Here is a 19443-nt window from a genome sequence, read left to right on the forward strand (position 1 = left end):
TAGAGGGTCCTCAGGGAGGAATCAGTGGGGAGTCTTTGGTGGAACAGTAGCTGGATTCGGGGGCTCTCAGGTCTGTGTGTGAGACCTGAGCTGGCAGAGGCTCTCAGTTGTGGGGGATGTTGGGTAGTGTATTCCTTGAGTGTCACCTACCACGCCTCTGCCCCTGCCTCTCCAGAGCTGAGGATCCCTGCTGATGGGAACGTATATTACGACCTGGATGGAGGAGTGGATTATAACTTTCTTCTTCGGGAAACAGCTGCCAGCAAGTCATTGAAGGTCAAGCCAAAGGAGGTAAACAGCCACCTTCTTCACTCTTTACTCCTGGTGCCACTCCACATCCTCCAAGGGGACAAGAACCTCAGGTTCTGGATGGATGTTGTAGAATGCCCACAGAGCCAACTGCCAGGCTGGGTGGGGTACAGGTGCTGGGCTTTGCTGATGTTGTCATCCCCCACAGTTCTTGGAGCCTTCTGTGGCAGTGGCATCCAGGATCCCAGCAGCTGTGAGCAGCAGCTCTGCAGTGGCTGCAGGATCATTGCCCCAGGCCACCCAAAGCAATGAATGGTGCATGAGAAAAGTCACCAGTAGCAGCTCCTCACTGCTTCACTCCAGCGAGCAGGTGGAAGACAGCCGCTTTGTTCACGTCCTCCTAGAGGGACAGAGCCTGAGGGAGACAAAGTGCATCCTGGTAAGCCCGACAGCAGGGCTGCCTCCTGGGTGTCCACACAGTGGAAGGCAGGAGACACAGCCAACCCCGGGGCTGTGGTGGGAAATAAAGAAGAGAGAGGTCCGTCTTAAGGGCTTGACCTGAGGAGGGAGAGCATCAGCATGCCCAGCGCCAGCGGTGAGTGGGCCTGTGTATTGTGGGTTTTGCAGGCCAGAAGTGCAGATGAAGTCAGAGATATGTCCAGGGTGCAGGCTGCAGTGCCTAGAACTTGGTATTCTCAATGAGTGAGGTTGGAGCAGAGGAGGTGGCAGTGACTTGTCCCATGTGTAGGAGGGGATGAATTCCTGGTGGCAGGGAAGAGAACCTCCTTAGCATGACTAGGTGTAGGAATTTGGGGTCAGGATCACCTGGGGGGCCATGCCAAAGCTTCGGAATATTAGCCTTTGCATGTATGTAAATACGGAGCTAAAGGGGTTCTTGGCAGTATTTCTATGGATGTACAGTAGACACGCTAATGCTGCAGGTGTCCAGCTGCAGAGGAGACATGCTCAGTGACTGCCAGTGCAGAGTCAAGTACATCACTACAACCAGACCCGCACCGAGCTTCCAGAGGCCAGGGCCTCTCAAGGCTATCATGAAGCACTCAAGTGCACACTCTTGTATCTGAGTCTGTTTTGTGTAGTGGCAGTCAGGACCAACATTTTCAGTGCATCTGCCTCTTCCACCCACAAAGGCAGCCTGCATCCCAGAGCACACTTGGTGCGCAGGTCCCTGTGTGTCTGTCCATGAATCCGGGAATAAAATATTTCATCGTGAGGAAACGCCCCCAGGTCAAGGGAAAGGAGGTAAACACCTACCTTATTCAAGCTGTACTTGTGCTGCCATTCCACTCCCACCTGAGGAAATAAGAAGCCTCATCACCTGGACACATGTGCTAGAAGCCCATAGAGCCAACTGACAGGCTGGGGTGGCTTTCTGTTTCTGGGTTTGCTGATGTTCCATCCCCCACAGTTCTCAGAATCAACCTGCAAGTCCTCCAGGCCGCTTTCCCACAAGCAGGTGGGAGACACCTGCTTAATCCGTGTCCACTTAGAAAAACAAAGTCCAAAGATGGCCAAGACTGTTCTGGTAAGCCTGGAAGCAGGGGTGTCCCCTGGTGCTTACACCTGGGTGGGGAGCAGACACTGGTCCAATACCATGTACTACTCATGCCCTCTTGAATTTGGAGCTTCTGGATGATCAGGAGGATAGATGGGAATCAAGAAGGGAGAGGTCAGTGTGAAGGGCTGGAGCTGAGATGAGGGAGAGCAGCAGCTTGTCCACCGCCATGTCTGAGGGAGTCTGTGTGTCAGGTGGCAGCATGCAGTCCAGAAGGGCAGGGGCAGGTATGGGTGACAGATGAGAATAGGACAGGACCTAGGTTGCAGGTTCCCTTGTATGGGATGCTGACGTCTATGGAGGAGGACAGCAGTGTGAGGTTCTGCATGTTCCTTGAACAAGGAGCTGAGAGGGTCTCTCTGCAGAGTCGATATGGATGTGGAGCAAGCACACTAAATGTCCAGGTAACCCAATGACCACCCTTGCCAGATGAGGTGCCCTCCTACACCCCAGCCAGCACTGAGCCTCTGGAGGCCAGGAGCTCTCGTGGCTATCTTTCAGCACTCCTGTGTGTGGTCATGTTCCTGGGTCTGTTTTTGTCCCTGGCAATCCAGACCAAAGCCTCTAGGTTTTGTGCCTAGGCCATTCCCAATGCCGCCTGCATCCTCGGGCAGACCTGGGATCTTGGAGGCTATTGTCCCATTCCTCCCAACTTGTGGGATGAGATTGCATCTGTATTCAGGTAGTGGGGTCCTTTCACTTTGAGAGGAGTGCAGCTCCACAAAGAGCAATGGCAGGCCCAGGAAGTACTATGTATAAGGATTGGGCTAGTAGCCTGTGGGAAGAGCCCACGCGATGAGCAGGAGGCCAGCCTCAGGTAGTAGGGTCATGGATGTTGCCCTGTATTTAGAGTGGAGGTGCTTCCAGAATGCCCCTGCCCACTGTGCTTGAGTAGTCACTTCAAGGCCCAGTTCCTGAAGGCCTGTCTCCCATGCTGCTCCAGGTGACCTGCCAAGATAGGACTCCTGACGTGATCCGCAGCGCCCTCGAGCTACACTTGCTCACTGAGGAGAAGCCGGAGGAATATGAGCTGGGCCAAATCATCTCTCACCGTCAGAGTAAGTGGGACAATCAGATGGCAGAGAGCAAGGGTCAGGAGGTGGACTCAGGTCAACTCTTAGCACCAAAGAGTAGTCTCTGACCCCCAAGAACACTCCAACAGGGTGTGTTGGGTTCGTGCACAAAGACAACTGCACTTCTGCTGGTGGAAGGTCTCGAGGTCCAATGGTACACCCCAGTGGATATTGTGGCTCCCTACCAGGTGCCTCCCCTGGACATGAACAGGCATCTAAAGCTGAAATCATTGAGGAGTGAGGCAGAAAGCCTCTTTCCAGGAGCAGTATGCTTTCATGGTCTGGGATAGGAGTGGTTTCAGAGGAACATGGGAATGCATGGGCTAAAGAGGGAACTGGCATTCTGTGGACTGAAGCAGTAGGATTGAAAGCCTTCTGTGTGACCAGAAAACCACTGCCTGGGCAGAGCATTGCCAGGATTCTAGCAAGCAGTAACAGGATGAAATTGGGAAGAAAACACAGCCTGGGAGACAGCCTGAATCATCTGTTTTTGCATAAATTCCATGGTCTTCCACACCTGAGTCCACTTGCCAAGGAGTGATCACAATAGCCAGGTTATGACCCCTAACTAAAGTCAGATGAGGGCTTCCTGAGCATGTCGGCCATAGAGCTCATCTGATAATAATGCCAGTGCTTTTTCGTTGGTTGTTTGGTTGGTTTTTGTGAGCCAAACACCACAGCAGCCATTATCCCAGCCTATGTACGCTGAAGACCACCATCCCTATGAGTTCTAGGATCACTTGTCTCCTATCTTAACCTACTGTTAGGTTAGTAGAGTCTATGGAAGAGGAAGTCTGTGTGGGGCCTTGGTAGCCTAAGAAATTTATAGCAGAGATCCCCACATCCAACCCAGAAGGGATGGAGAACAGGCTCTAGGTTAGAGGAGGGCGACAGGAAACAGGTGTTCAGAGGAAGGAGAAGCAGGCTGTTGTATTCCCCCACTCGGGGTCATGGCACCACTGGGCCATACACCATGTTGGAGGGAAGCATTCCCTTTGCTGGTCTTTGGAACCATTGTTCTCAGTAGGGCAGCATTTGGAATGTGGCCTCCATTCTCAGAAGCCTGGTTCACATGGAGGCAGGCTCCACCAACGCAGAAGCATGGCTCTATTGTGGTATCCATGCTGGTCAGGCTGTCCTCACTGTGGCCATACTTGAGGAAAATAACTCAGAGGAGGAATCCTAGGCCTTTTCTCCGGGTTTCATAGCTTTCTCTTTGGTTGTGCACTGAGGCTGTCCATAAAGCTCTAGTGTGTGGCAGTGGAGAGCTCCTCAGCCCTTGCCACAAAGGCGTAGACTGGGAGAGAGAGAACGAGGCTGGCAGAGAGGGAGAGAGAGAAAGATGGAGAGGAGAAGGAGGATGTCTACTTGGAGAATGAGGATTCAGTGGAGCCAACAGGAACAAGGTATTGTTGCCCAGGGCACAACCCTGTTTAGGTTTTCCTCCAACCATGCTCAACTTTTCTTCCAGTCCCTCCCACCTCCCAGTAGTGTATTCATCTTGAATGAGAATTTCATGTTGACATTAGAGCACTCACCGTCCAATGCTTCCCTCCAAACCCACCTATGAAGATGACTCATGTGGGGACTGAATCTTCGGCACAGGAGCCTTTTGTGGGAGATTTCAGATGTAAATCTAGTGGTGTGCTTTGGCAGATGCAAGAGGACCTGAGATGTTCTGGAGTCCAAAGCCTTTGGTAGGAACATACATTAGGTCTGTTGAAGTGCTCTGCCTAGTTCTTCCTCAGGGAGGACTGTGGAGGCTGTCTTTGTTGGTATTGGTGCTGAATTGGGGAGCTCTCAGGTGTGTGGCTCTGACCTTTTCTGGCACAGGCTCTCAGATGTTGGGGTGTCCTAGGGAGCACCTCCTGAGTGCCACCTTCTTTTTGTACACCCCTCTCTCCCCAGAGCTGAGGATTCCAGCACAGGCCAACGTATTTTATGCCAAGAACCCTCACAAAAAATCCAACTTCGTGCTGAGGAAAAGGAGCCTCTCCCAAAAGAATGATGACTGGATCCAGCCTCAACCTCCCTCTGGTCCTGCAAAGAAGGCTCCAGCCCTCCTGAGGATGCTTGCAAAACCATTCTGCTGCTGTGTGCCTGGGCGGGGCTGAGGCAGCCCAGGAATATTTACATTGATTACTATTTGCTTCAAAGTTTGAATCTATAGTTTGCCATTGTCCTTGACCTTGTTTAGTAACACAGTTGTTACGCTATCCTGTATTTGTTGTTTCCATTAATATATTATTATTTTAAAATATATAAGTTTTTGTTACCTGATCTACTCTGATGATTTGAGTATACTAAATGTAGCAGTGATTCCTAAAGGACACATCCAAACCAACAGGAAGGAATGTTTCCTTGTATCAGCAAGAACTTTGTTTTTTAGGAGTTTGGCAGATGGCATTATCTGAGTCAGTTTTCCAATGGGAAAATGAAGTATCAGCTATCATGGTACAAACACAAACAAAGACACACAAACGCACACACACACACACACACACACACACACACACACACACACTAGAGCACACACACTCACTGAGAGATAGATACACAGATGGAGTTGGTCTCTTCTGAAATACTTTGGAGACATTTTTCTGATTTCTCCCATTTTGGAGTATTTTCAATTGCATCAGGTGTCCTGCAAATGAATCCCATGTCTGAAGAAGACATGCATGTGTACTTCACATGCCACTTTCCACATAACCAGAAGGTCATGACATGTAATATTTTTCATGCAGCTGTGTTTTGACTGTGAACCATCCCATGAGGTCAGCTGTGGAATTTTCCACTGGTAGCATTACAAATGGGATCCACTCTTTTCATTTGGGGATATTTCTGATTTTTTTCATTGAGATTGGAATGATCTATCTATCTATCTATCTATCTATCTATCTATCTATCTATCTATCTATCTATATACATATATGATTTTTGATGAAAATTGTGCATTTGAGGATAATGAATGCCATGCATCTAGGAATCTGTAGACTCTAGACAATGAATGAATGTGTACTGTTGCCTTGACTATTCTGCAAAGTCCTGTAGCATTTGAGCATGTGTGAGGGCTTCATAGGGCTTGCAAAATGTCCAGGTCAGATGGTCGTGCATGAAGCTGAGCTCCTAGTGGTCTCGTCCACAGCATAAGGGCCAAGAAGAAACCCACTTTCACACAGAAGATGGGAAGCTACCTTATGAAGGTGATTGTAGGTGTGAGACCCTTTTGCTTGGACCCTTTTTCTATTGGGCCAGAACTGTGCTCTGAATGTGCTTGCTGAGAAGAGCTTGGAATTTCCTGACTGAAGCAGTTCGTGCAAGCTGCTTCCACTTGCATGTACAAAGTTTGTTGTCCTTGAGCACTTTGGTTTGTCCCTGGTTGAACTAGAGTGTGTCAGAAGCACTTGTAATGATTGGCATTCATGGTTTCACATTGAAGCCTCTGTGCCATCTGTCAACCACTGATGGCTGCAGGTGAGGCCCCTGCATTTCAATGAGTTTTATGAAAAAATAGGAGTTTTGGATTTCAATGAACCTTTGCAGAACTGATCTTCTCAGCATTCCCCTTGCCTCCCCAAGTTGGGTGATGTCAATTATACAGGCTTCCTTGGGAGCACACATTTTATATTGGGCTGGAATTGGACTCTGGATGTGATTGCTGAAAATAGCTGGGGAGTGGGAGAATGGAAGCCGTTTGCTGCAAGCAGTTTCAATTTGCTTTGTTGATTAACTTTCTTGTAAGTGAGCACATGCTATTTTTTTTCTGTGTGACCTAGAAGAAAGCAAAACTGCTTCTTACAGGTGACAGGCATGCTTTCACATTGAAGCGTCTGTGCCATTGACCAAAAACAGTTCAGTCATGTGGGCACCTGCACTTCAAGTGTATGTTGTAAACAAGTGTGACAAATGGATGTCAGTGAGACTTTGGAGAACTGATCTTCTCAGCTGGTCCTCTTTTCCCCTGCAAGTTGGTGATGCTAGATTCAAGAGATCTCTTTCTGGCACCCTTTGTGTTTCATGCCTGAACTGTGCTCTCAAAGGGCTTGAGGAGAACAGCTTAGAAGTGCAGAAGTGAAGCTGTTTGTGGAAGCAGCTTCAAGTGGCACAAGCTAACTTGTTCTCAGTGAGCACATGGGGACTTTTCCCTGGTTGAAGCAGTGTGAATGAGAATGGCTTCTGAGAGCTGGTAGGCATGTTTGCCTTTGGCAAACTTTGCCATCTGTCACACAGAGTTCCTTGCATGAAAACTGCATTTCCAGTGTTTTCAGAAACATCTGATGAGTGGGTTTCCATGGAATTTGTGGAATTGTTCTTTTCAGCAGTCCTCATTGCCTTCTCAAAATTGGTGGTCCTGGGTGCAAGGACTCTCTTGTCAGCCCACATTGTATCTTGGGCCTGACCTTGGCTCTGAATTTTCTTGCTGAGAGTAGTTTGGGAGTGCAAAAGTAAAGCAGTCTCTCAGCAGCTTCAACATTCAGGAGCTCATTTTGTTCTCAGTGAGCACATTGAGGTTTGTCACTACTTAAACTAGCATGAAGAACCACAGCTTCTCAGAGGTGGCAGTTTCCCTCTGAAGCATCTGTACAATTGGTCAATGCAAGTTCAATGCAGGCAGGCACTTGGATTTCAAGTGAATTCTGTGACAAACAATTGAGCAATGGATTTCAATCCACCTTGGGGAATTGCTCTTCCCAGTGGGCCCACAGTTCTTCTCCAGTTGCTGAACCTAAGTCCAAGGGCTCTCTTGCTAGCACTCTTTGCATATGGGCTGAAACTGTGCTCTGAGTGTGCTTCCCGAAAATATTTTGGAAGTGCAGCACAGAAGAACTTTGGCAAGCAGCTCCCACATTAGGAAATGACATTTTTTCTCATCGTGCCCATTGAGCTTTGTACCTGGCTGAAGTAGCCTTAGGTCCAATGGCTTTTGAGAGCTAGCAGGCACAGTTTCTATTGGAAACAGCTGTGTTCTTGGTCAGTGGTAAGTTGGGTGCTGTCAGGCACTTGCAGTTTCAATGAGCTTTTAGAAGAAAGAGACCAAGGGAATACAATGAAACCTTGTGCAATTCATTTCCTAATTAATGTTGGTGATGCGAGACCAGAGTGGACTTTTGCAATGATACTTTGTCATGATTTTGCAGGAAATGTGTTCTGAATGTGCATCCTGAGATCCATTTGTAGGGGCCAAACAGAAGAAGTTTGTGCACAAAGTAGCTTTGTTGTCAGTGAACAGGTGGCGGTTTTTCCCTGGTTGAACATACAGGCAGCAGAACCTCTTGTCAGAGCTGATGGTACCGTTTCACTTCAAACCATCTATGCACTCAGTAAAGCACAGATCATTGCAGACAGGCTCATGCAATTTCAAGATAGTTTTCAGAATCTGCTTGAGGAATGGATTCCAAAGAATCTTTGAGGAATTGATCCACCCAGCAGTCCCATCGCTTCCTATCTGAGCAAGTGCTCTGAGGTACAAGGGCTCTCCAGCTAGCACACTTCGGATATTGAGCCTGCACTGCTCTCTGAATGTGCTCGGTGAGAAGAGTGTGAAGTGCAGAAGAGAAGCAGGGTGTGCAACAGCTTCAATTGCAGGATGTAAAAGTGTTTCTAGAGAGCATATTGGGATTTGGGCTTGGTTGAACTAGTAGGAATTGGAACCCCTTCTCAGAGCCAGCAGTCACGGGCTTTACTTAGAAGTTTCTGTCTTGTATAAAGCAGAGTTTGTTTCTCATGGGCACCTTCATTTCCAGTGAGTTTTCAGAAAAAAAAAATTGAGAAAAATATTTCAATGAAACTCTGGGCCATTAATCTTGTCAACCGTCCAATGTTCCACCTGAATATTGGTGATGTCCCAAGGGATCTCTGGGTAGCACAATTTGCACTTTGGGTGTAAACGTCGTCTGAACGTGCTGGCTGAGAAAAGCTTGGAAGTGCAGAACAGAAGCATTTTGTGCAGGCCGCTTCCAATTTAAGGAATGGTCTTGTTCTCTGTAAGCACATTGAGGTTTGTTTCTGGTTGAAGCTGCATGAAGTAGAACCCCTTCTCAGAGCCGGCACTCTCAGTTTCTCTCTGAAGCACTGTTCCATTGGAAATTCAGATTCCCTGCATGAAGGCTCCTGCATTTCCAGTTTGTTTTCTGAGTAAGGGTGAACCATTGATTTCAGTGAAACATTGGCAAATGGATTTTCTTCAAAGAGCAGCTTTCCTCTTTGAAGTTGTTGATCGGAGCTACAAGGGTTTTCTTATTGGTACACTTTTCCTATTGGGTCTGAAGTGGGTTCTGAATGTGCTTGCTCAGGAGAGCTGAGAAGTTCAGAAGTGAAGTGGGTTCATCCAGCAGCTTCCACTTGCAGCAGTAAAGCGTGTTCCCAGTGAGGAATTTGTGGCTGTCCCTGTTTGAACTAGAGTGCCGCAGAATGACTTGTAATAACGGGCAGACGCAGTTTCACTTTGAAGCCCTTGTGCCATCAGTGAACCTGTTTGTTGCATGTGGGTCCCTGCATGTCCTTTATCACTCAACTCATCCAAGTCCAGCACGGTAGTGGTTCTCGGAATCAAAAAAAAAAAAAAAAAAGAATTGCAAAGTGTCTGTTGAACACAAAGCTCCCGCATAGGCAAGGAAGGCTGTGCTTGAGAACTCCTCAGGCCCGCACGGGTGTCTTCAGCTGAGAGTCTGTAGCAGTTCCTCCTGGGGCCTCTTTTCCAGTGATGCTGCCGCCCTGCCCTCGCCAGCTTCCCTCCCTTTCCCATCTTTCCTCTCTCTGGTCCGCTCCTCAGATCCCATCCTCCCTTCAATCGGGCCTCATCCAGCCTCTCCCTTCTCCACATTGAAGTCTCTCAGCAGGGAGGACTCCTCCATGCTTGGATGGCAGGGCTGTGATCACCTGGGAAGGTGGAAATAGGAGGCTTCCAGGGGGCTGGTGGTGTGCCTAGCCAGGGTGCTGGTCACTGCAGTGCTTTTAATCTATGGATCTCAAGGAGCCTTATGCTGCAGATTTGTGTACTTCTGCATCTGTATGCACACAGTTCTTCATGTGGGGAAAAAGCAGTGTTCTCAAAGTTTGCTTTATATTATACTCAACTGGTAATTTACAAACCCCAGTGTCCCATCGTAGCCCAGAGCCATTCCATCAGCCCAGGGCCAGTGGGTGGTCCAGCGGTCAGTACTATGCACAGCTCCCAGGTGGCTCCAGTGTGCAGCTGAATTTGACAGCCAGGTTAGAATTCATTGACTTTCTCCTATGTCATTTGACTGGTCAGGAAGTCTCATTAACTATCTGTGAAATCTTCAAGTTAGCCATCTCTGGTCATTTCTACCCCTGATGGTACCTGGTTCAACAGCTTGTTGTTGGGTAGGGTCGGTCATGGGCAGTCCTGGGTCACAGAGAGGGACAGGAAGACCATAATGTGGAATGGTGGTATAGAGAGTAACGGGTAGGGCCAGAGCCCACACTGTGGTTAGGGTAGGGAAGGGATCTGAAGAGACTACCTTGAAAGTGAGCTCTGGCTGCGTTAACCAGGAATCAGGGCCTGGAAATGGAAGCCATGATAGGGCTTCTGACTAGAAAGGACACATCCATCTGGGCTGAGTTGGAGGTCCATCGAGGCAGAGGAAAACAGAGAGGATGCAGGAGAGGGGGATGGTCTAGATCACAGAGCAGCTCCGTCATCACATCTTAGAGAATGGATTCTTTTCTTCCAGTTGTTGGTAAATGCTGATTTATTCACGTGTTACATTCACGTCCACCTCGTCCATTGGAAAGGCCGCTCAACCACCACAGGCAGTCATATCTTGGTGGATGTGTGCATTCTAAAAGGAGGTGAGGTTGGCGCCAATAGAGTGTGTGGGCACTCAGGCATTGGCAAGCTTGCTTTGGAGAGTGAATCTTCTAAATGTTATTGGGCTGGCTTTTGAGAGCTCCTGTGGTTTGGCTAGCTGTAGAATTCTTCCACACAATTAAGCCTGATGTACATTTTAGAGAGCATTTTCGCTGAGGAGAAGGTTGGGGGTGTGGAGCCGTGAGCAGTAACATCTATCAAGTTTCTCACCTGGACTTGGCTACCTACAACTGGTGACAGTGTTTTGCTACTGCTGAGCAATACTGAACAAGTCTCTGGGCCAGTAATCCATTGCTGAACTACATCACCAACAAAAAGACATTGAGTGAAGGTGAGGACCAGAAGAGCCCGGGAACCACCTGACAGCAGCCCTGAAGTCCTGAGCTCTGGCACATCATATGCCTACTCAACTGTGTATCAACCTCTTCCTGGGCTCATTAGAACTGTGTACCAACAGGTGTCCTCAACTTTCAGAAGCAAATGCAGAATGATAGAATCTTTACTGAGGACACTTTTCAAAGTTTTATTTGCAGCACATCTTCTAAGTCTTATTTGCAGCACGTCTTTCCTGGAATGAGTAGGCATTCGGCATTCTGTTGTACTTAAAATTCATTCTACCCCTACTTGGTAGGTTGTGTGAAAGATACTTGGCCTGAATGCATTTTACATGCCAAAACATGGCTTGTCTTTTCTCCTAAACCTGTCAGGGCAGTCAGAGCAGCCAAGGAGAACTAAAAACAGGCATAAAATGGCCAGACTTGGATCATTGCACACCTTTCTAGAACCTTCTGTCATGCTCTGGCTTCACTGAGGTTAAAGTGTGTGGACCCTGTGATCCAGATTTGTTAGAAAGTAGTTTCCTTGGCAGGTGATGCTAGAAAACTCCAGGTGGGAACAGGAAGTGATTAGGAACTGGAAGACAGGGTGTACCAGCCAGTTGTTGTCACTGAGTGACTAAGCACAGTCCTGATAAGGAGTGCTGGGGGTCTATGTAGATCATGCTAGTAATAGAAGCCCTCTTACAGGGTGAGAGAGCTGGGGTGTTCTCCACCCACTCCTGCAAGCCATGGTGGGAAGCTGCTGCTGGCCTGCACTGTAGGCAAATGGGCCATGGTGCTGGGGGCTGGAGGTCAGCTGGGGTGTGAAGAAATGGCATAGTGCTGGACAATGTCATCCGGCTTTGAATCCCCACACTGGGATCTGTAGCAGGGCAAGGACAGAGACTGTGCTCAATGCAGCGTCTACTTCTCAGCATAGTGCCAGGCACACAGCAGCCCTTCATCAATACCCGTGGAATGCGCTGGCTCACCCCAGCCCTGCTCCAGGTCTCTCAGCTGCATTCTCTCTGTGAGTCCTGTCTGTTTTAGTGTATTCAACTCTTGCTTCTATGTTTTTCACTTTCCTGAATTTTGTCCTCTCTCTCCACACTCCTGTGGTCACTCTGCCTTCTTCCCAGAGGGCTGTCTGGTGGGGCTGTGGCAGAGAGATCTCATTACTACCAGAGATGGAGTTTTTAAACCAAATAAGACACGTGCTCTGCTGCTTCGGATTGTCTTCAGCATAACGTGAGGTAGAAGGTTTGAAATTAGGATTGTCCTCCCAATCTTAAGGCATGTCATCCCTGTGTGCAGACCAGGAAGTTCCCTGGGAACAAAGGCAGGTGTGGGTTTGGAATCAGAGACCACCATGAGAAGAACACTTTCACTGCTTACGAGACAATGACCTTGGGCATGTTCTGTAACCTCTTGTGGCCTCAGTGTTTGCATATCTGAAATGGGGATAGTTGTATGCCTGACTTCAGGAGGGGAATAGAAAGAATCCTATAAATAGAGGAAGAAAACACCTGGCATCTGTGAAGCACCCCGCCCCCATCTTTAGTCTTTCCATGATTTTCTAAGCGTATGTTGATTGACTGTTGGTTACAACATGCCTGTAGATCTACCTGACGTCCCGTCTAATCCACATGGACGGAGAAGTTCACTTTTGCCCAGTTGCCACATTTGCAAGGACACCTTCTAATAGAATTGGATCTAGGAAGCTGGGGTCCCTTTGCAGAACATACAGATCCACAGCAAATTCAAGCCCCTGTGACAGAGGGCTTCTGCTGGTGTCCTCATGTCCTCATGGGCACTGCAATGCCTTTCTCCACCGATGTTCATTGAGAGCCTGGTCCAGGCCGGGCCAGGGCTCCCTGCTGAGGATGTGGCAGAGAATGAAGCACCTGCCTGGCTGGATTGTAGGGGACTCAACAATCGGGGCAAGACAGGCAAGTATTGGTGACGTGTCTGAAGCTCTTGGTGCGGAGCACTCTTCTAAGTACCTTACCATAAAAACTTCCTCATCCCTCAATAGATGCAGGAGGAACAGTGCTTTTGTTGTCCATAGGTGGCAACTGAGGCACTGACAGATCAGGTCACTTGGCCAAGGTCATGGAGATAGCACAGGGGGAAGTGTGGCTGCAAACCTTCCCATGTGGCTCCAGCTTTGGGCTCTTTATCCCCCACGGCCTGCAACCTCCTGGTCATGCTGTGGCCCCTGTGACTTGTCTGTCACCAAATAGTGATTTACTGCAGGGCCTTTCCTGAGTCCTCTTCCACCTCAGAGTGCCTGTGTCTTGCAGAGAGTTTAATCAGATTCCCGGGCCCCGCTGGAGCTCCTGGTTTTGCCAATCTGGGGTGGGGTCTGAGAATGTGTGTTTGTAACAAGGTCTCAGGTGACCCTAAAGGTGATGGGTCTCAACACAGGTGACTTTCCCCCTCCCCTGGGGTCATTTGACAATGCCTGGAGACCTTTGAACTTATCACAAGTCAGGGGTGCTGGTGCACAACTCAGGTAGAGGCCATGGGTGCTGCTGAATGTCTACACTGCTCGGGTAGATCTCTGCAGACTAAGATGGATCTGGCCTAATGGGCCAAGGGCGCCAAGGTGAGGATCCCAGTGTGGAGTACAAGCACATGAGCTTGGGTGTATGCAGGTATGGCCTGGGGCTTGTTACAAACGTGGCTTCTGTCAGTGCAAAACTCCAGCACCTCTGAGTGGCAGCGTTTCTGACAAGCTCTAAGTAGGGATGCTGGTGCTGCTGACCAAGCGACCCCACTTTGAGTAGCCAAAGTGGAGTGGAGTTCTTAGGACACCATGAACTCCTCAGAAACACAAAGTGGACATCTCCTGCATTGGTTCAGAAGGAAAGAAACTCTGAGTTGGAATAATCCCCTTTCAACTCACCTAGTTGCAAGTTTGCCCCTAAAGCAGTGCTGAGACAGCGGGGCCAGGTGGGGAAGAAAGCTCCACTCCTCTCCTAGCTGCAGGCAGAGGCCTGCGGAAAATGAGGAGGGAGCAGAGTTGGGTGAGAAGTACCTTGCTTCAGTCCCCAAGCATCCAGTCAAGTCTATTGTCACCTGGAGTGGTGGCTTCTTTTCCAGGGCTCATGCTAGCATTGGGGTTTGCATCTGCCTGACTTTCAGTTCTGCGAATGGAAGGTGGGAACTGGCTGCTTGAGACATGGTTGCTCTCTTGGGAGAGGGTATGGGAGAAATGACAGGATGCCCAGCCCTCCAGAGCCCACACCCCTGCCCCTGTGATAAATGGCAGCATTAACAAGGTTTGGTTGAGAGGGTTTCCACAGATTTGTGACTTCCCATGTCCGCCAGCAGATGTCACTATGGCTGGCAGAACAGAAGGCCTTTCAAGAGTGAGCTGGGGGGAGCAGAGAGGGGAAAATGGCATCAAATAGAAGGCAGAAGCCAAAACTACCCTTGGCCTAGCGGGCTATGGTCCATACTATCATTTTAGGAATGGGGGACATTCTCCCATAAACCCACTATCTGGTCATGTCATTGAGGTCCAGCTTCTTTGATTTAGGCAGAAACTCTCCAATGAAACACAAAGTTCCTGGCTTCTCTCAACTGAAAAAATCTCCAGGTTTTGGTTCTTGGCCTGTATGTATCATGAAACATTTTCTTGAAGGAAAACAACTTTGCACTGAATAAACATATAGTTATTTGATGTAGCTTACCTCAAGACATCATATTGATGGGTTTTAAAAATCGATTCATTATACAAATTCAGCAGCTTATTCTGAAATTCCTTTGCTATACATATGACCTATTTTTTACAATTATTTGATAGGCTGTCATGAATGTGTTAATTGTTAGAATTTGTGTGGGGGGGGTATGTGTGTGTGTGTGTGTGTGTGTGTGTGTGTATGAGGTTTGGAAACAGGGCATAAATTTGGCCTTCTTCATGGGCCATGTTAGCATACACAACTGCTAACACATGCTTAGCAGTAATTATAAGTCACATTTCCTTCCTTTAATCTTTCCCTGAAGATGTGCCTTCCATGTGTAAAGACAAGTGTTTTCAAAGGTGACTCTCTGGACAGATCTTTGTGCTCAGGTGTCAGTGTTCCAAACTGTGCCAGAAAACACCAAATCTGATTTCACAGGCTGGGCTGTCCTTAGCTCTGGCCTCCAAATTTATTCCCCTTCCTGGCTGTACAACCCATGAGACTTGCCAGAAAGGAAGAGCCATGGAAGACTTTAAGGAGGACAGCCACAGGATCCTCTTTGCTCCTAGCCTCTTGAGAAAATAATAAAAACAATGACATCAAGCAAACACATGGTCTAGAACCTTCTTCTGTAAATAATTAGCATTTACCATATTGATATGTGTGCTGTGGTCCAAATTGTATTTGGGTGTGTGTATGTGTGTGTGTGTGTGTGTTTGATTCTGAAGAATCAAAGCCAGAGAACAGAGACAATTCTATGAGCTGCATCTGGACAGCACTTGGCCTCCTTTCCTAGCAGCGAAGGACCTGAGGTCAAGGGCAGAGCTTGTCCGTGGTGTAGCCAAGTGTCTCTGCAGCATTTTTGATGCTAGATCACCGGTTCTGAGAATTTTAGTATAGCACCTAATTTTTTTATCTTTGCAGGAACTTGCAAATGTGGGTGTTGAATGAGGGGTATCCATCAGAGGAGAAAAGTTATTGTTTTGGAGAAGGGGAATGTCTAAAGTCTTGTTAGAATGAGTGGAATGAGGGCACTTAAGACTTCAAGGAGAGACAGAAAAGCAGGGGTAGGGGGTGGGGTTATGGCTCAGAGGTAGAGCACTGGCCTCACATGTGCAAGGCCCTGGGTTCAATCCTCAGCACCATATAAATAAATAAATAAATAAATAAATAAATAAATAAATAAATAAAGTTTTTTAAAAAAAGCAGGGGTGTGGGTGGATATACAACAAACCTCAGAGATGTTCCTTCCATCTCAGGAGGTAGCAGGACATTAGAGCAATGCTGTGCATCCACTGCTCAGTTCCATCTTGGTGGCAGACCCAGCACTGCAAGCTGATGAGGGACAGGACATAGGAAAGCCATCTTTACTGCAGATGACACAACTGAGCATCTGGCTCATCCCAGAGGATGGGAGGAGGCAGATGCAAGCCAGGCTTGGAGGAACCCATGGAGTACCACCAGGTGACCAACAGCCAGTTCAAAACTCTATTGTTCCTTAGAAAACTTGGAATGGAACCACCATTTGGCCCAGCGACCCCACTCCTCAGTCTATACCCAAAGGACTTAATATCAGCATACTGTAGTAATGCAGCCACACCAATGTTTATAGCAACTCAATTCACTATAGCTAAACTGTGGAAGCAACCTAGATGTTATGCTGTGGATACAAAAACATTATCCTATATAAACACAATGGACTAATACTCAGCATTAAAAGAAAATATAATGATAGCATTTGCAGGTAAATGGATGGAGTTGGAGACTATCATGCTAAGTGAAGTAAGCCAATCCCATAAACCCAGAGGCTGAATGTTCTCTCTTAAGAACTGGATGCTGATCCCAAATGGGGGGATGTGAGAAATGGAGAAATTTTGACCAAATGGGAGGGAGGGGAGGGGAGGACGTATAGGGCAGGAAAGATGGTGGAATGAGATGGACATTATTCCCCCAGGTACATGGATGAGTAACATAGGGTGCAATGCTGCATCGTGTCCAATTAGGTAAATGAAAAGGTTTTTTTTGCAGTAGTGTACAATGAATCCAAATGCATTCTGCTGACACATATACTGAATTTAAAAATCAATTTACAAAAAACCCCTATGGTAAGAGAGCTTCCAGTCCTGGAGCCCAAAGAGTACCAGGGGCCTCTGGGATGAGAGACAGAAGCAAGACAGAAGGACACGTGCCTGTGACCTTACTCATGGGGAAGGGAATACAGTCACATATTAGAGGTAGAAAAATGGTTGTGAGCGATATTTTCCTAATGACTATTAAGGCAGATGGCAATTGGTTGTTGGTGTCCTGACCCACAGCAGTCATTTTACAAGCAATGCCCATCCAGCGCTCTGTGTGGGCCTTGCTCTGGGCCTCCACTCTCCCTGCCTGGCCTATGTGACAGAGTCCCCTTGCAAGCAGGGCCTTTTCAGGGGCTCTGTCCTCCTGGGCAGCAGTCCCATCCCCCTGGCTGAGGAGCATTTCCCATGGGAAAGCCCAGCATCCAGGGCCGCGTCCACAGGGCCCCACAGTTACAAGGGGCAGCCGCAGGCCTCACCCCCAGGGAGTCGGGGACAGGTGAGGAGGCTAGTTAGTTGCTGTTCCATGTTAGGACAGCAGCTGAACTGACAGCCTGGCAGGCAGGATGCCCAGAGCCCCGCCCTCAGCACTCAGAGTTGGTCACAGAAGAGGGGGGTGTGGCCGTTGCCAGGGAGACGGGGGCGGTGCCTATGCCAGGGCGGGAACTTGGAGCCTTGGTCACACTGAGCTTGGAGGAGGAGGAGCATGGAAGTTGCACCCAGAGCCCAGGCTGAGGTCCTGGCTGGTGGGTCCATCTCCTGAGGTCCATGACAGGAGAAGGTGAGCTGGCCGGGAGCGGACCTGGTCTAGGCGACCACACGAGGGTGGGACCGGGGAGGACTCTGCCGCCGCCCTGGAACCAAGATCCTGGGCTTCCTGTCCCCTGGAGCCTCCAGGGTGGTCCCCCCATCGCCCACCGCGGACCCCGCTGTCCCGGTTCTCACCTGAGGGCTCTCCTCCGCGGAGCTGCTGGTCACAGCGGGTGGATTTTGATTTGCAGGGTCCTGTTCAGGACGCGGTGGCCTCAGCAGTGTGGCTTGCGCGGTGGACCTCAGAGGAGAAGAGGTGGCCTGACCCGCAGGTCCCCTGGAGAGTGGGAAGGTGATGGAGGAACCCAGTGTGACCTGGGGAGCAGGAGGCCAGTTTAAAAGACAGACCCGCCCAGGTATTTCAGGTCTCACTGACTCTGTGTCCTTTTGTTTTCCTGTGGCACCTGTGGATTCTGTTTTAAGTCCTCGCTTTAAAAACCCTCTCTTGTTCCCTTCTGTGTAGGTGACCCATCATTTTAAACCATGTTCCAAGGTCACTTTTTGGTGTATGTGTGGTTCTGGGGATTGAACCCAGGGCCTGAGCCTGTTAGGCAAGTGACCTACCTGAGCTTCACCCTCAGAGACCCCTGTATTTTCCCCTCAGCCACAAGGTCTAAGTGGCCAAGGCTGACCTTGAAGATTCCTCTTGCCTCAGCCTCCCTGGTGGCTGGCATGACAGGCATGCACCTGGGACTGTCACACTCTAGCCTGTGATGGGAACTCTCGTGCATCTGTCCAGGGCTGAGCATGGTTCTGCAGAGCTGTGCTCCAGGCTCCCTGCAGGGCTGTGGAGGCTTCTGCTGCCCAGCAGCCCTGGTGCCATGCCCAGTGCTCCTCCCAGCCTAGGGCAGGCAGCTGCCCATTGCTGTAGGCTGACCTTATTTTCTTCTTATGGCACTTGTACATTCTCTGGAGTATGTTGGATGGTTTGCCAATTAGGAGTCTAACAGGTCCTCTAGAACCTTCAAACAATTAGTAAAATTCCTTAAACAGTAAGTGAGCATGCACAGAAATTGGGCTAATGTTTTGGGAAGAACAGATGGTCTGATCTAAGCCTTCACCATGCATCACACGGCTCCATGCTTCCGGCCTACATCCTGCTTGACTATTCTTCATTTGTCCTGAAGTAACCTAGTGTTAGAGGTAAAGACAGGATCCAGAGACCCCTGTGTACTTTATTAACATCAGGTTTGCATGCAAAAGATTAATGTGGAGCAAAACAAGAACCCAGTGCATCTTGGGAAAATATAGACAGTATCATCAAACAATGTGGATTCAGCCCCTTTGGTGGTGAGACACACAGACCCAGGGAGAGCCCTGGAGGAGGGCCCAGCACAGCAGGAGAGACGGACAAGGACATGCCACACAGCTGGGGGGGAGCAGCACCCACGCAACCCTAAAGACCAGCCAAGCTTTGAAATGTCTCCCAGCCCCGCTCAAGAAGATGGAACATGGGAAGGGAGGACAGGGAAGGGCTTTCCCAGGAGTTGGGGAAGCAGAGGGTCCCGGGGGGGAGGTGGAGAGTAGCAGCAGCAAGTGACAAAGATCAATGGCATGTGGCTCAAGGGCCTGGTAGGAAGATAGCTCCTATGCCCAGAACCTGGGAACCCTGCAAGTCATCCCCCAAAGGGCAACAGTGGGGGGACGAGGAATGAGGCCACTCTGTGACAGAGGGAAGGACACGGCTGGCCATGTTGCGCTGTGTGTGGGCGATCAGGACAGCACTGGGAAACCCACCCAAGGCTGTGGCTGAGGGGGAGCCCTGGGGAGAGGGCCACACCATTCAGCAGGGCTGCAGGCCTGGCAGAAGCCACGCAGGA

General features: G+C 49.1%; 2 protein-coding genes across 2 annotated transcripts in view; one reads left to right on the forward strand and one right to left on the reverse strand.

The window, feature by feature from the left end:
• LOC308632297 (myelin and lymphocyte protein) overlaps positions 1 to 19443 on the reverse strand; it is a 357374-nt gene that overhangs the window by 100259 nt on the left and 237672 nt on the right. The gene's annotated exons all lie outside the window — the stretch shown is intronic.
• On the forward strand, positions 1912 to 5012 carry LOC308632468 (ral guanine nucleotide dissociation stimulator-like 3; the record flags this gene model as incomplete). Its single annotated transcript, XM_081264567.1, has 3 exons — positions 1912 to 2229; positions 2769 to 2883; positions 4807 to 5012. Exons 1-3 carry the CDS (start codon positions 2110 to 2112, stop codon positions 5010 to 5012), a joined length of 441 nt encoding a protein of 146 aa, XP_081120693.1. The 5' UTR covers positions 1912 to 2109.

The sequence above is a fragment of the Spermophilus citellus genome, assembly GCF_964194105.1.
Source record: "Spermophilus citellus genome assembly, chromosome: 13".
NCBI lineage: Eukaryota > Metazoa > Chordata > Mammalia > Rodentia > Sciuridae > Spermophilus > Spermophilus citellus.